Source organism: Triticum urartu, chromosome 6, assembly GCF_003073215.2.
Source record: "Triticum urartu cultivar G1812 chromosome 6, Tu2.1, whole genome shotgun sequence".
In the NCBI taxonomy this organism is placed as follows: Eukaryota; Viridiplantae; Streptophyta; class Magnoliopsida; order Poales; family Poaceae; genus Triticum; species Triticum urartu.
The window spans coordinates 19,331,369-19,345,793 of NC_053027.1; the positions used below are offsets into that span (position 1 = coordinate 19,331,369).

Sequence of the window (14,425 nt, forward strand, 5' to 3'; positions counted from 1 at the left end):
ACGACCTCGAATATATTGAGTTCATGGAAGGGCCAAAGGAGCCATCAGAGACCGACTCGGAGGAGGAGCACCCAGAGAACCATGAAGAAGAAGATGAGGAGGAGGAGGAGGACGACGAGGATGTCGATGGAAGTGATGGCGGCGATGACGACTTTGATGACAGTGATAATGACGATGACGGCGACAAGAAGCCGACAATAAGCGGCAAGAAGTATCCTCACCAAGACAATGGCGCGAAAGCGACATCCAAGAAGAAGAAGGAGTAGAGTAGTATATCTTTGTTGTTGAGTTTGCTTATATATATACTCCATATATGTTGATACTTTCCTCCCTAGCTATTAGTTGATGTAATTAATGGAGTCTTATTAATGGTTATCCAGAGTCGTTTATATTTTTGTTTACCTTCTTGGTATGTGCATATGGAAGGTTTACTCTTCTGGCTCTAGGTTTCGTCGATCTTATATCTTCAGGTAGCTCTAGATCTCACACGATCCATATGATAAAATTGTGAGCGATTGTTCTCACTATCGCACATAGTTCCATTAATTCAATTGTGTGGCTAGTAGAGCACACAATTCTCACCACACAATTGTATGCGCTCTCATGAATTATCACACAAGAGTTACCTGGAGAAAATATTACGCAACGCATGTGATGCTCCAAGTCATCACACACAATTCATTTTAAGTGTTTGCTAGACAACGCACAAGATTATGAAATTTCAATCTTGTGCATTATCACGACTTATCACACACGCTTCTTGGGGTGTTCACCGTTCCCGGCCGGGGGCTGGTGGCCAAGTTGGGTTTGCTCGGGCCTAGACCTTCACCCAGCCATGGGGCTAGGGGACCTTCATTCGTGGCACCCACATGCTGGTGGTACCTTGAGGGGTGTGAGAAGCTTCCAGGTAGGCGACGACCGTCAATTTTGGTGACCACTCCAGCTTGCAGTGGAGGCCTCACTGAGTATTGTGGTGGCCATCGGAAGGTCTTCTTCAGATTTCGTGGATGCTTTTGGCAGTGATATGCAATCTACGGATGACGGTTTTAGCTGGTCTGGTTGTCTAGCGACGGTGGTCCATTTTCTAGCCAAAGCATGTATCTGTTGAGATCGCGAAAAAGTGATAGTGACAACATATGATTGACTTTGACAAACTCTGGGATGAGAGCCTTGGTCTGGCCTAAGTTTGTTATACCTGGCAATAGTGATGTTTTTGTGCCGTTATCTTGTTGAAGGCATTGCTCAGATTTGCTTAGACTGCTTGCTCAAGATAAAAGCCTAGGATATGGCCTTTGGTGGTCAAATCCAATGATGTCGGTGCTTGAGTGGCGCTTGAAATCAGATTTTTAGTCTACCGGTATGTGAATGCCTATGCTTGGTATGCTGCAGTACCCTCGCGTGGTCAGGGGGCGTGAGCCTCATCCAGATGGATTGCTATTAAATTCCGCAATATTCTTGTAATCCAAAAGATTGAGGCGAATAAAAATAGATCTACCTTAGAATGCAATTAAACCCTGCTAATAATTTTCATTATCTTTTGAAGAGGATTTTGTGCCGAATAAAAAATAGGCGATGGTGATGATACGATCACGAGATCGATGGCCATGGCAAGGATCACCGGCCGTATCCACGTTGGACAATGCGTCAGCGGCCAGATGGATTTGAAATGGACTCGGCCGGGTACCAACTTTCTTTGGCAGGCGCCAAAAAACGCGCGCCCAAATAACAGACAGTGCAAATTATGAAGCACGCGCAATCCGGCGCTCAAAATATGTTGCGCGTGATAGCGTTTTTCAGCGCGCGTCCAAAAACTTTTAGCGCTACAGCTTCTGCTGGAGCTAGGGCTGGACACGAGCCGAACCGAGCCGAGCTTGATCCGAGCCTGCCTTTGACTCGCCATGAACGAGCTAAGCTCGGCTCGGCTCACTAGTTGAACGAGCCTGCTTTTGGAGACTCGGCTCGTCTTGCATCTGGCTCGGTTCAGACCGAGCGGCTCGTGGGTGCCCTACTGTATGTGTGCGCGCCGATGCAATGTGCCATTGCTGCAGTGCATGCGTGCATGAGTCAACTAGTGCTAGTGCATGCCTGAAGTGTGCGTGCTAGCCGTCGGTGGGAGTGCGTGCGCGCTGCCGGAAGGAGCCATGGAAGTCATACCTGCTTGTGCTTGGGGCGGAGGACACTAGGGACTGCGGCGAGCTTGGCGATGAACCTCGGGAGCGACGAAGACGACGTCCGCCGCGGCGCCGAACGGGCGCGTCTGCCGGCGGTGCCGAGAGAGAGAGAGCCATCCAACATCTGGTACGGCAAGGAGGACGACGACTTCGTCAGGTCATGGTGAGAGCGGCGGCGCACCGGGGAAAGTCAGGGGTGCCGGCATATCGTCCATGCACTCGCTAGGGTTAGTCAGAGGTGCTTCGTAGTGGGCTTGGGCTGTTCCGTAGGCTCCTTAGTGTATACACTGGGCTGCAAATTTCTTAAAAAAACTGGGCTGCTAAACGGGCCATCCGAGCTGGACCAAGCGGAAATAGGCTCGGCTCGGTCGCCGAACGAGTCGAATTTCACAGCTCGGCTCGACCTATATCCATGCCGGGCCGAGCTGAGTCGGGCCGAGCTGGAGCGAGTTTCGGGTCAAGCTAAAAATCTCGCTCGAGCGTCCAGCCCTAGCTGGAGCTGCACGGCGCCAAAAAAAATAAATTTTTAATGCGCGAAGCTTTTTTTGGACGCCTATTGAAGATGCTCTCACCGTCCCTCCAAACCTGCATGCGTGCATGCATTCATGTGACCCGATCTCCACCTCACTCCACCACCAGTCCACAGCCCCAACCGCTTCGCTATAATTGCCTGCCGCGGCCGACCCTGCTCGCAGCACAGCACACAGCTGAAAGCCGCCCACACCTCATCTCCATGGCCGGCATGCTCTGCGTCGCCCTCCTCCTCACGTCCCTGATCTGGTCAGCCGCGCCCACGGCTGGCTCAGCCCGAGATGGCCGCCGGCAGCAGCTCACCGCGCTGCCGCCGAGGGGCTGGAACTCGTACGACTCCTTCTCGTGGATCATCGACGAGGCTGCGTTCCTCGACAACGCGCGGATCATGGCCAACAGGCTGCTCCCGCATGGATACCAGGTAGGTGACAATCCGGTCCATAGTTTCATAGATCATAAGACATTTTTTTCTCTGTTGCGGCATGACATAACATTAGATGATGCACCGTGCACGCAGTACGCAGTGATAGACTTCCTGTGGTACCGGAGGATCGCCGCCGGCTCGGGGGTGGGCGCGTACGGCTTCGACAGCATGGACCGGTGGGGGCGCCCGTACCCTGACCCCCGGAGGTTCCCGTCGGGCCGAGGCGGCGGAGGGTTCAGGCCGATCGCTGATAAGGTCCATGCCATGGGCTTGAAGTTTGGCATCCACCTCATGAATGGGATCAGCACCCAGGCCGTCAACGCCAACACGCCCATCCTCGACGCCCGCACGGTACTCCTCTCCATCTTGATTCCTTTTTTCTTTTCTTTTATTGTTACTTCTGAAGTAGTAGCTGTTTTTGTCTTTAGGTTTGGATTGCTTACCACATGTTTCACGTGGTCTTCTGGAATAGCTGAACTTTGCTTCGTCTTGAAGTTTTTTTGTAGTTATCATTTTGCAGTATCTTGATACAATCTTTAACGCCCAAAAATATATGAATATTTTCGTATGTTGCTATCTATCTATTCTCTAATTCTATAGATCACCATTCTTTCTAATTCTAGTATAAAAGAGCGAATTTTGGAGATCCAACGGATCTCACCCGCTCATCCATGTCCATCTAACAACCTATGTTGATTTGATGTTTAGTGCTAAACATGCTTAGCATGCTCAATATTACATTTACTTCCCCCCAAAAATATTATAATTACTTAGTATTATTACTATCCAATTATTATTGTTCGGTAATTATTACTATCCATCTCCTTACCTCTTAGAAAGTAAGATCGAGCATCGTCTTGAAATTTCTCATCATGACAGTAGTAGTTGCTTAAGCGGAGTAAGTTACCTTGTTAGAACCATAAAAGAAAGAGATCTTAGTGGGTTTTTTGCAATTTTTATTTAGGGAAAAGCCTATGTAGAGAATGGCCGACAATGGAGGACACGTGACATAGGCCTCACCCACAGGACATGTGCGTGGATGCCGAAAGGATTTATGAGTGTAAATACGTACCTTGGAGCTGGACGAGCATTCCTAAGGTCTCTCTACCGACAGTATGCCGACTGGGGCGTCAATTTCGGTAAACAAAACATCATACTAAATTTCAGCTATTATTCTGAATTTCAGAAGCGAATTGTAGTATAGAACTGAAAATCTCAGCAAATGGTAACATAATTCACAAAACTGTTCTGCTTGCAGTGAAGCTAGATTGCATCTTTGGCACGGATTATAGCCCGAAAGAGATTGTGACCCTCCATTCTAGAATTAGCTACATCAGAATTGGCGATCTATTGAGATCAATTAATGGGAAATACTACACATTGCGTTTTGCAGATCCTGAAAGAGCTTGAGAGACCAGTCGTCCTATCCATCTCCCCCGGAACCGCTGTCACTCCAGCATTAGCTGAGAATATCACACAACATGTTGACATGTACAGGGTAACAGGAGATGACTGGGACAGCTGGAAAGATGTTCGCCCACATTTCGATGTCGCCAGGTAGATTCCATTTAAACAGATTGTATCGATGGTGAAACTCCATTGCGTGTCAAATTTCCTGAGCTTTACAACATCTGTAACGATCAAGGGATTACGGTCGCTAAGTTTAAAAATGGTGTAGATGATAACTTTTTTCGAAGGCGCCTCCATCCTCCCTTGCTGGAGCAGTGAAGGAATATGAGTAATGTGGTATCCCTATGGCCGATCTCTGACGAACCTGACCAAATTGTGTGGTCCTTGGGGAGAAAGAACAAATTCTCTACCAAATCCATATATGAATACCTGGAACGAAACTTGGCTGGGTGTAACTACAAATGAATTTGGCAAGCCAAAATCCCGCTTAAGATTCAAATTTTCTTGTGGCAACTTTTTCAAGATTCTATTCTGACCAGGGATGTGATGAGGAGGCGAAATTGGCTGGGGAATCCCTCCTGTTCCTTTTGTGATAACTGAGAGACATCCCGACATCTCTTCTTCACATGCCCGGTTGCTAGGGTCATGTGGAGGACTGTGGGATGCGTGTTGGGCACGGACTGCTGTCCGAATAACATTTGGCAATATTTTTCCTGGTGCTATAGCTTCCTTCCAGAGGGAGAGAAGTTCTATACTTTTGGCTTAGCTGCACTTTGCTGGGCTATCACCATGACCGCCAGGCGAGCTGGTCCTTGATCCGCCGCGACCACCTGCCGGCGCCCGGCTGCGTGATTCCGCCACCCACAATGTTAGAATTGTAGTTATACACGGTCTCTTATATTGTATTGCCTTCTAATTGTACATGTATTCTCTTATAAATATAATACAAAAGCCACCTCTGGAGGGTACGGCACTTCATCCAAAATATTCTAAACCTAATATGGTATCAGATTAGGTCGTGATTAACTCACGCTTCCGCTGCCGCCGCTACAGCCGCCGCCGCTGCCGCGATGTCCTCCACTACCGCCCCCTCCTCAAGCTCCTCGTCTGGGTTTTCTCTTCCTGCAACCCTCTCGACGCTGCTTGCCGGCGTCACAACTGCTGCTGGGACGTCCGCGTTGTTCCCATCGTTCCCGATCGGGACGGTTGCTGCTGGCCCAATGTTCTCTCAGCTGCCGGGCCATGCTTTCTTCAACACCAACACCGTCACGCCGGCACTCCCCCTCACTGGGTCTGCCTCGTCTGCCATCATCAACCACGGAGGGCTCAACTCCCAGATCGGGCAGCTCCTGCCTAGCTACTCCAACGGACCTGTTGCATCGTCCATCGTCAACCACGGGGGGAGGGCCTATGCCAACTCCCAGATCGGACGGTCCATGCCTGCCTCGGCTCTACCCGACCTCGCAGTCCAGCCGGCAGGCGAGGCGCCTCTGCCGCCTCCGTTTCACTTCGGCCATCTTCTCACCATCAAGCTCTCGGCTGATAACTACCTCTACTGGCGTGCGCAGCTCCAACCTCTCCTTCGCAGCCATTATCTCGAGGGTTTTATTGATGGGACATTGCCTTGCCCCGCACAATTCGTCTCACAGACTACCACTGCCGGTACTCATGTCACGGTGCTCAACTCGGCGTACCGAGCCTGGATGGCCCAAGATCAAGCGATCCTCTCCGCCATCCGGTCCTCTCTCACCGATGCTGTGTCCGGCATGGTTCTCTTTGCCACCACGTCTCAGGATGCGTGGTCCATTCTTGATGGGAGTTTTGCATCTCAGTCCACAACGCGCTCTATGGCGATTCGTGGTCAACTCCAGGATTTGAAGAAACGGGATCTCCCGGCCTCGGTGTACTTCAACAAAATCAAGTCTCTCGCCGATACGCTCACCTCCATTGGCAAACCGCTCGGCGATGAGGAGTTTACTTCATATGTGCTCAACGGTCTTGATAGTGACTATGACTCTCTTGTTGAGGCGGTCCATGGCCGTGAGACACCGATTGCTCCTCGCGATCTCTATGCTCGTCTTCTTGGAACGGAACAACGCATCGAGACTCGTCGGTCTGCAGAGGTCTACCATGATACTTCCTCTGTCAATGCGGCGTACCGAGGTGGCGCTCGCTCCAACTCTGGTGGTCGTCCCAACAACCGCACCACCGGCAAGCCACCTCTTCTTACTACCCCACCACAGCATCAGGCGCCGGCTACCAATGGCGCCAATGGTGGTCGCTAAGGAGGCCAAGGTGGCTCCTCTCGCTCGGGCTGTCCAGTGTGTGGCAACCAGGGCAACCGTCCTCCTTGTCAGTTGTGCGGCATTCCCGGTCACCTCGCCTCCCGCTGTCATAAACGCTTCAAGCGTGATTTTCTTGGCATTGGCAATGATGGGCGCAACAATGAGCATCAAGCAGCCATGGCGACACAAGGGCACACCTCTTCCTACCCGGTTGATCCTAGCTGGTACATGGACACCGGTGCTACGGACCATCTAACGAGCGAGCTCAACAAGCTTGGTGCGTATGAGCCCTACCAGGGCCATGACAAGGTTCATACAGCAAACAGGTCAGGTATGCATATCTCTCATATTGGTCAAACCTCTATTCCCACATCTACATCTCGTCAACTTCAACTCTCTAATGTTCTACGAGTTCCAACTGTCACGCGTAATCTTTTGTCTGTCCCTCGACTTACTTATGATAATAATGTCTCTGTTGAATTTCACCCTTTCTATTTTTTTATAAAGGACCGAGCAACACGGGACATACTTCTTAGAGGTCGCTATCGTGGTGGTCTCTACTCTTTGGATCTGCCACACATGTCTCAAGTCTTCAGTGGGGTTCGTGTTTCGTCGTCTCAGTGGCATTCCCGTCTTGGTCATCCGGCTACTCCAATAGTGCGTCATGTTCTTCATCGGCATGAACTTCCCATGGTGTCTAGTAATAAAGAAATAGCAGTGTGTGATGCCTGCCAACAGGGCAAGAGTCATCAGCTTCCGTTTTCTTCGTCGAGTCGAGTTGTCAATAACCCTCTAGAGATTGTGTTTTCGGATGTATGGGGCCCTGCCCAAACCTCTGTTAGTGGTCATAACTATTATGTCAGTTTCATTGATGCTTATAGTCGCTTAACATGGTTTTATCTTCTTAAGCGCAAGTCTGATGTGTTCAATATATTCATTCAGTTTCAATCACATGTTGAACGACTTCTCAAGCATAAAATTATACATGTTCAATCGGACTGGGGGGGTGAATATCGTAATCTCAACACTTTTTTTCAGAAGCTTGGGATTTCTCATCGTCTGTCTTGCCCTCATACACATCAGCAAAATGGTGCTGCTGAACGCAAACACCGTCATATTGTGGAAACTGGTCTAACCTTGCTTGCTCATGCTTCGGTTCCTTTCCGTTTTTGGAGTGATGCCTTCTCTACTTCCTGTTTTCTTATTAACCGTCTCCCTACGCGTGTGCTTAATTTGAAAACTCCTCTTGAAGTCTTCCTTAAAGAAGTTCCTAACTACACTTTTCTCAAGGTGTTTGGGTGTGCTTGTTGGCCACATCTCCGTCCCTACAATAGTCGTAAGCTTGAGTTCCGCTCAAAGAAGTGTGTTTTTCTTGGCTATAGTTCTCTTCACAAAGGCTATAAGTGTCTGCATGTACCCACTAATAGAGTCTATATCTCGCGTGATGTCATCTTTGATAAGAACTCTTCCGTTTTCCAATCTTTCCACATCATCTGACGTACCACAGTCCTTGCGTCCCACCAATTTTTCTTCTGACCAATTTGAAGATGTTGCATACTCGCCTCTTTTGTTGTCTAATCATGGTGCAGGTACTAGTCGCGGCGCTCGACTTGAACTTCTGGATGATTTGGACTCTCAAAACAGTCCTATTTGCAACATGCGTACACATGCACGTAGTCCCATCCATGCTGATGGCACCGGCATGTCACAGGAGCTTGGGCACTCCTTGTCGTGCGGGTCTTCCCCGCCTGGGACACCGACTGGCCCGCCCCCGCATGGGGCCTCATCGCCAGCTAGGTTGCCCCCACACGGGGCCTCCTCACCAGCTGGGACGCCCAGACCTCGGGCCTCCTCATCTGCTGGACCATCCACGCCTGGGCCTTCGTCACTCGTTGGGTCGCCACCGCCTCGACTGTCCACTTCAGCTGAGCAGTCTGCACATGGGACCTGGTCACCGCATGTGATGCCTGAGTCGTCGCCTAGTGTTTCTTCTGGTGATTCGTCCGGTATTTCATCTCCAGTTGCCACGCCTGCTCTATCTCCTGTACAAGCAACAATGCCACCACCTGCTCCGGCTCCTGTGATCTCAAGACCTCACACTCGCAGTCGCAGTGGCGTTTTTTGTCCCAAGAAGCGTACTGATGGCACGGTTGCCTGGCTTGCAACCTGTATGGCTCATGCAGTCTCGGATCCCACGTCTGAACCCCGACATTATCAAGCTGCTATGAGTATTCCACACTGGCGGACTGCCATGGAACAAGAGTACCATGCTCTACTTCAAAATAAAACATGGCGTTTGGTTCCTCCTCCTCCTGGTGTTAATATCATTGACTCCAAATGGGTGTTTAAAGTGAAGAAGCATTCTGATGGATCCATTGAGCGCTACAAGGCACGTCTGGTTGCTAAAGGTTTCAAACAACGCCATGGTCTTGACTATGAGGATACTTTCAGTCCAGTTGTCAAACCCACTACCATCCGTCTCTTGTTATCTCTGGCAGTTACACGTGGCTGGTCTCTCCGACAATTAGATGTCCAGAATGCTTTTCTTCATGGTGTATTAGAGGAGGAAGTTTATATGAGGCAGCCCCCAGGTTTTGTTGATTCTGATCATCCTCATCACCTTTGTCGCTTGGACAAAGCACTCTATGGTCTGAAGCAGGCTCCCCGTGCTTGGCATGCTCGTCTTGCGACTGCTCTCCATGCTCATGGTTTTCTTCCATCGACGGCTGATACATCATTGTTCCTTTTCCAGCACTCCGATGTCACCGTCTATCTTCTGGTTTATGTTGATGACATCATTCTTGTCAGTTCCTCGGTGCATGCTGCTGATCGTCTTCTGTCAGCTCTTCGTTCTGAGTTTGCTATTAAGGACCTTGGAAAGCTTCATTATTTCCTAGGATTGGAGGTTGCTCACACTTCTGATGGACTTTACCTCACTCAGAAGAAGTATTCCTTGGACCTCTTACGTCGTGTTGGTATGCTCAAGTGCAACCCCTCCTCCACACCCATGTCTGCTACTGACAAGCTTTCTGCTGTTCATGGTGATCTTCTATCTCCTGATGATGCTACTGAGTATCGTAGTCTTGTTGGTGGCCTACAGTATCTCACTATCACCAGACCAGATATTGCCTTTGCGGTCAATCGTGTTTGCCAATATCTGCATGCACCTCGCGACTCACATCGTACAGCAGTCAAGCGCATACTTCGTTATGTTCGCCTGACAGCCTCTTATGGATTGCATCTTCGGCCTGCTACCTCTGGCGTTCTTTCTGCTTTTTCCGATGCAGACTGGGCAGGCAATCCTGATGATCGGCGATCCACGGGGGGATATGCAGTCTTTTTTGGCTCTAACTTGATTGCTTGGAGTGCCCGCAAGCAGGCCACGGTATCTCGCAGCAGTACAGAGGCTGAGTATAAGGCTGTGGCTAATGCAACTGCAGAACTTATTTGGGTACAGTCTTTGCTTCGTGAGCTGCGAGTACCTCAGCGACAGCCACCGATTCTTTGGTGTGATAATATTGGCGCTACATACCTTTCTTCCAATCCGGTATTTCATGCGCGAACAAAACACATCGAGGTTGATTACCACTTTGTCAGAGAACGTGTTGCACAGAAACTACTCCAGATCAAGTTCACCTCCTCTAAAGATCAACTTGCAGACATCTTCACCAAGCCGTTGCCATTACCTTTGTTTGAGAACTGTCGGCACAATCTCAACATGCGGAACACAGTTGAGATTGAGGGAGGGTGTTAGAATTGTAGTTATACACGGTCTCTTATATTGTATTGCCTTCTAATTATACATGTATTCTCTTATAAATATAATACAAAAGCCACCCCTGGAGGGTACGGCACTTCATCCAAAATATTCTAAACCTAATAGTGGTTATATCACATATTGGGCAGGTCTGATGAGGGGCGAAGATCGTGAAGCAATGGAGTGTGGAGCTAAGATGCTGAGGATCAATGCCTCGAACATGATGCGTATCTGTGCGGCGCCAGGGGGAGGATGCAACTGAAAGATGCGGATGGCAGAAGAGAAGCTCCGCTACATCCCGTTTCCTCCTGATCGCGGTTCATCTGTCTCGGATTTACCTTTTGGGGTCCTGGTGTCTGGTGGTGTGTGTGGTATTCAGCTCCTGCGTGAGCATAAAACTTTGATCAGCCTGTTGCTTTTATGTGCGTGTAGTGGTTATGTTGGTGTCACTGGGTTTTCCCCCGCGGTGAACTGCCCGATGACGGGTGTTCATCGTGGGTTTCCCAGGGATGCTTGAACTCGCGTTCCCCTTTCTTTGGTCTCCTGGGTAGTTGTTGAACTGTTGTATTTCCGTTATGAAAGTAATGGAAAGGGGTTACGCCCGGTTCAAAAAAAAACAATTCTAGATATATTATAATTGTAATTTCTAGTAAAATTTGGTTTATTTTATCTTCTTTTTAACCCCGGATCATATAATACATAGATCGTTTGCTGCTGCGAATAAGATTGGAGCCCCCGGATTGCGAGGGAGGTCTTGGCCAGACTTAGACATGCTTCCATTTGGCTGGCTTACTGATGCAGGTGAACATCCATATCATAACTTCGTGGCACTTTCCTTTTGTAATGCACGACTCGGTTCTACTTTTCATGTGCATCGGTGTGACTAATTGCTCGAAAATGTTTGATCTTTCTCTCATACAGGTGCTAATCAGGGCCCTCACAGAACCACTAGCCTTACATTTGACGAACAAACAACACAGGTTTGCAGTTGAAGCAACTTCTTTGTTTCCAAGTTGGAACCCAAAGGCTGAAACCTTTGGACACATTTTTGCAGATGGTACTTTGGTCAATGGCTAAATCACCACTCATGTATGAAGGCAGAGGCGGAGCCAAAATTTCTCGAAGCCTAGGGCTAAAGCTAAACCACTATAAATAATGCCAAATATCACAACCTAAAGAAAATAAAATGCCAAATACTCTACGTACCAATGCATGTTAGAAGTACTCCACCACACATTCAGATTAAGAATAGAATATGAATTTCTTATTACCATAAGAGCAAATTTAATAAATATCTCATCAATATAACAAAGTGCATCATTACAAACAGTCGTACCAAATTAATGAAGGCTTGTCTCATTTGAGGCCATCGTTTCTTCACAAGCAATAATAGGACCCGAAGCTGTAACATAAAGTTGAGTATTTAAAATCAAGAACTAGACATAGACAAGTCATTGCTCATATGAAATTTTGGGAAGCAAGAAAATAATATACCATGGTCATAAAAAACTGTCCGGGTCCTCTCCATCTTGGATTTCTATTTTCCCCCTGTTAACAAAGAACGACGGAATAATATTGAGTAAGCAATACAATTTAACATCACCAATTCATTGATTTCAGCTGATAAAAAGGAACTAGGGGGAAATATTAGATGATACGACAAACCTAGGTATTTAGCATTATCTTTTCAATCGGGTGTGGATCACAGGTGATGAGGCATGGAGAGTGCTTTATTCAAACGACGCGATAGATCCGCGGTTCCGAGCGCCGGCCGCCTGGGCGAGCGTCTGCTGGACTCAAACAGTCGAGAGAGATGGCGGCGCATCGTGAGACTTTTCAGTCGATCTACCGAGACGAAGCGTGAGGATCGGAGCGATCTTGCGTCGTGGCTGCTGGCGATTTTTGGAGCGATCTGGGCAAGGCGCTAGCAATTTTTGGAGCGATCGTCCAAACTGGAGAGCTCGGTGGGCTGAGGCCTGGGGCTGGGCCTCTACAAGTGTACTAATATATGGGAAAATTCCTGCTGGGTAGCCTACTACATGGGCCACGCCTGGGGCTATAGCCCCATTTGCCCTAGGCCCAGTTCCGCCCCTGTATGAAGGGGACTTGAGGCATCTTGATGATCGCACATTCAATCTAATTACCCACCCTACTCTACTGAAGATAAATCACCACACTAGAAACAACATGGAGGTGAACTAAATATTAGTTGGAGTCCTGAGATTCCTGCTGCAACATATACTGAACAACGAGCTAACCTGTGGGTATTTTTTTTCAGTTTGGTTATATTCATAGTGAGAGGGCTTCAAAGCCAGATGAACAATCCGGTCGCTCAAAGTCCGGCTATCCGATGGACGTGACAAACAATGGTGGAAATGTTCTTGGTCTCGGTACATGCAGCGATAGGAGCGCCAGTGGATGGTACAGTATCTCAAAAGATCACATTTGCAGAAGCTATGGAATCCAGAACGGCAATGCATCATTCTGCATATCCAAAGCGAAACTTCTGCCAACATCGTAAGTGCCCAGCGACAAAGTAATTCATGAAAGTAAGCAGTACTAATGTTTTGACTTGTATGTATGATCCACACATATTATGTTATACAGAGATGGAGTTACCATGAGCAATGGGGAAGACCTAGCAAAGTTTCATTTGGCAGGTATTGACAATGAGGATAATTGCTTGGATGCATCTGTCAGTCCATGGCGAACAAGCTCAGGGAGCCAAACTCCCATGTTCTCGGCCTGCGAACGGCATACAAAGCAGGTAAGTTCAGCCCACACATTGATATCCTGGTAAGAGAAACGGGATCCATGTAGAGTGAGGCTGAAATGCAGAAATTTGTGGAGCATTTGTGTCATGAAATTGCTATTTAGCTGCCATAATAACCAAAAAATGGACATTTGATCATTTAACTTTGGAAATGAACTTAAGTCATGGTTGATCATTTTTTGTCGATAACAATGGCAGGCCTGGGAGCTAACAGAGAATGGACAGCTTGTAAGCAGTTACTCAGGATTGTGTGCTACAATGCGGTCCAGCAAGGAAGGAGGTACAAGTTACTCTACACCGATTCACCATAAATTAATCGCTATTTTTACCTAAGTAACACTTTTGTTTGATGCAACAGAGAATGAAACTACCGGAGCACGAGCATGGACAGCAATTGGAGACAAAGGTACATTTATCTGAGCAGCATGCTTCTTTGCCAATGCACACTTGGCGAATAAGCGTCCCTTTTCTTTGGCTGATTCTTCTTCTTGCATGGAAGCAGGAGAGATCTACGTGGCCATCTTCAACCTCGACAGTGCGAGGAGGAAGATCACTGTAAGCGTGCCAGATCTAGAAAAGGTTGTCGGGAGAAAGTTGGCAAGGTGCACCTGCACTGACGTCTGGAGTAGAAAGAGATGGAGTGTGATGAAGGGGGGCATCTCAACGGTGGTGGCCTCACATGGCTCCATGTTGTTTGAAATCCAGTGTTGAGGTCTCTCTAATAATGTTCACCAGTTCAACTTGGAAGCATAGAATGATTGGGGTGTAAATTCTCTAGTTGTTTGTAGATCCTTTGAAGAACATACTTCTAATAAGGTAAGCATTTTAATTGATATTAGCAATGTGTTTGTGTAGTGCCTGTATTGACAAAGTAGACAAATGAAAGTATTCTAGACGTATAATTTCCGTAAACACCTTTTCAAAAAATATTTTCCGTAAACTGGGCATGCATAGTTGAAAATTTTATCCTGGAACCCACTAATAAACAAAAAAAATTGTCATATGAACCTTGAAAGCAAGCCCATCAAATATCCATCTTCCAATTTCAGTTCAAATCAATATAGAGATATTGGT

General features: G+C 47.9%; 1 protein-coding gene across 1 annotated transcript; it reads left to right on the forward strand.

Annotated features, from left to right (window-relative positions):
• The first annotated feature begins 2,886 nt into the window (after positions 1–2,886).
• LOC125515771 lies at positions 2,887–14,191 on the forward strand. Its single transcript, XM_048681271.1, has 14 exons — positions 2,887–3,123; positions 3,220–3,477; positions 4,091–4,265; positions 4,385–4,442; positions 4,516–4,683; positions 11,282–11,379; positions 11,500–11,558; positions 11,633–11,675; positions 12,680–12,771; positions 12,857–13,095; positions 13,186–13,345; positions 13,550–13,637; positions 13,710–13,757; positions 13,854–14,191. The coding sequence occupies exons 1-14, from the start codon at positions 2,905–2,907 to the stop codon at positions 14,060–14,062; spliced, it is 1,914 nt and encodes a 637-aa protein (XP_048537228.1). The 5' UTR covers positions 2,887–2,904; the 3' UTR covers positions 14,063–14,191.
• Positions 14,192–14,425: the final 234 nt, after the last annotated feature.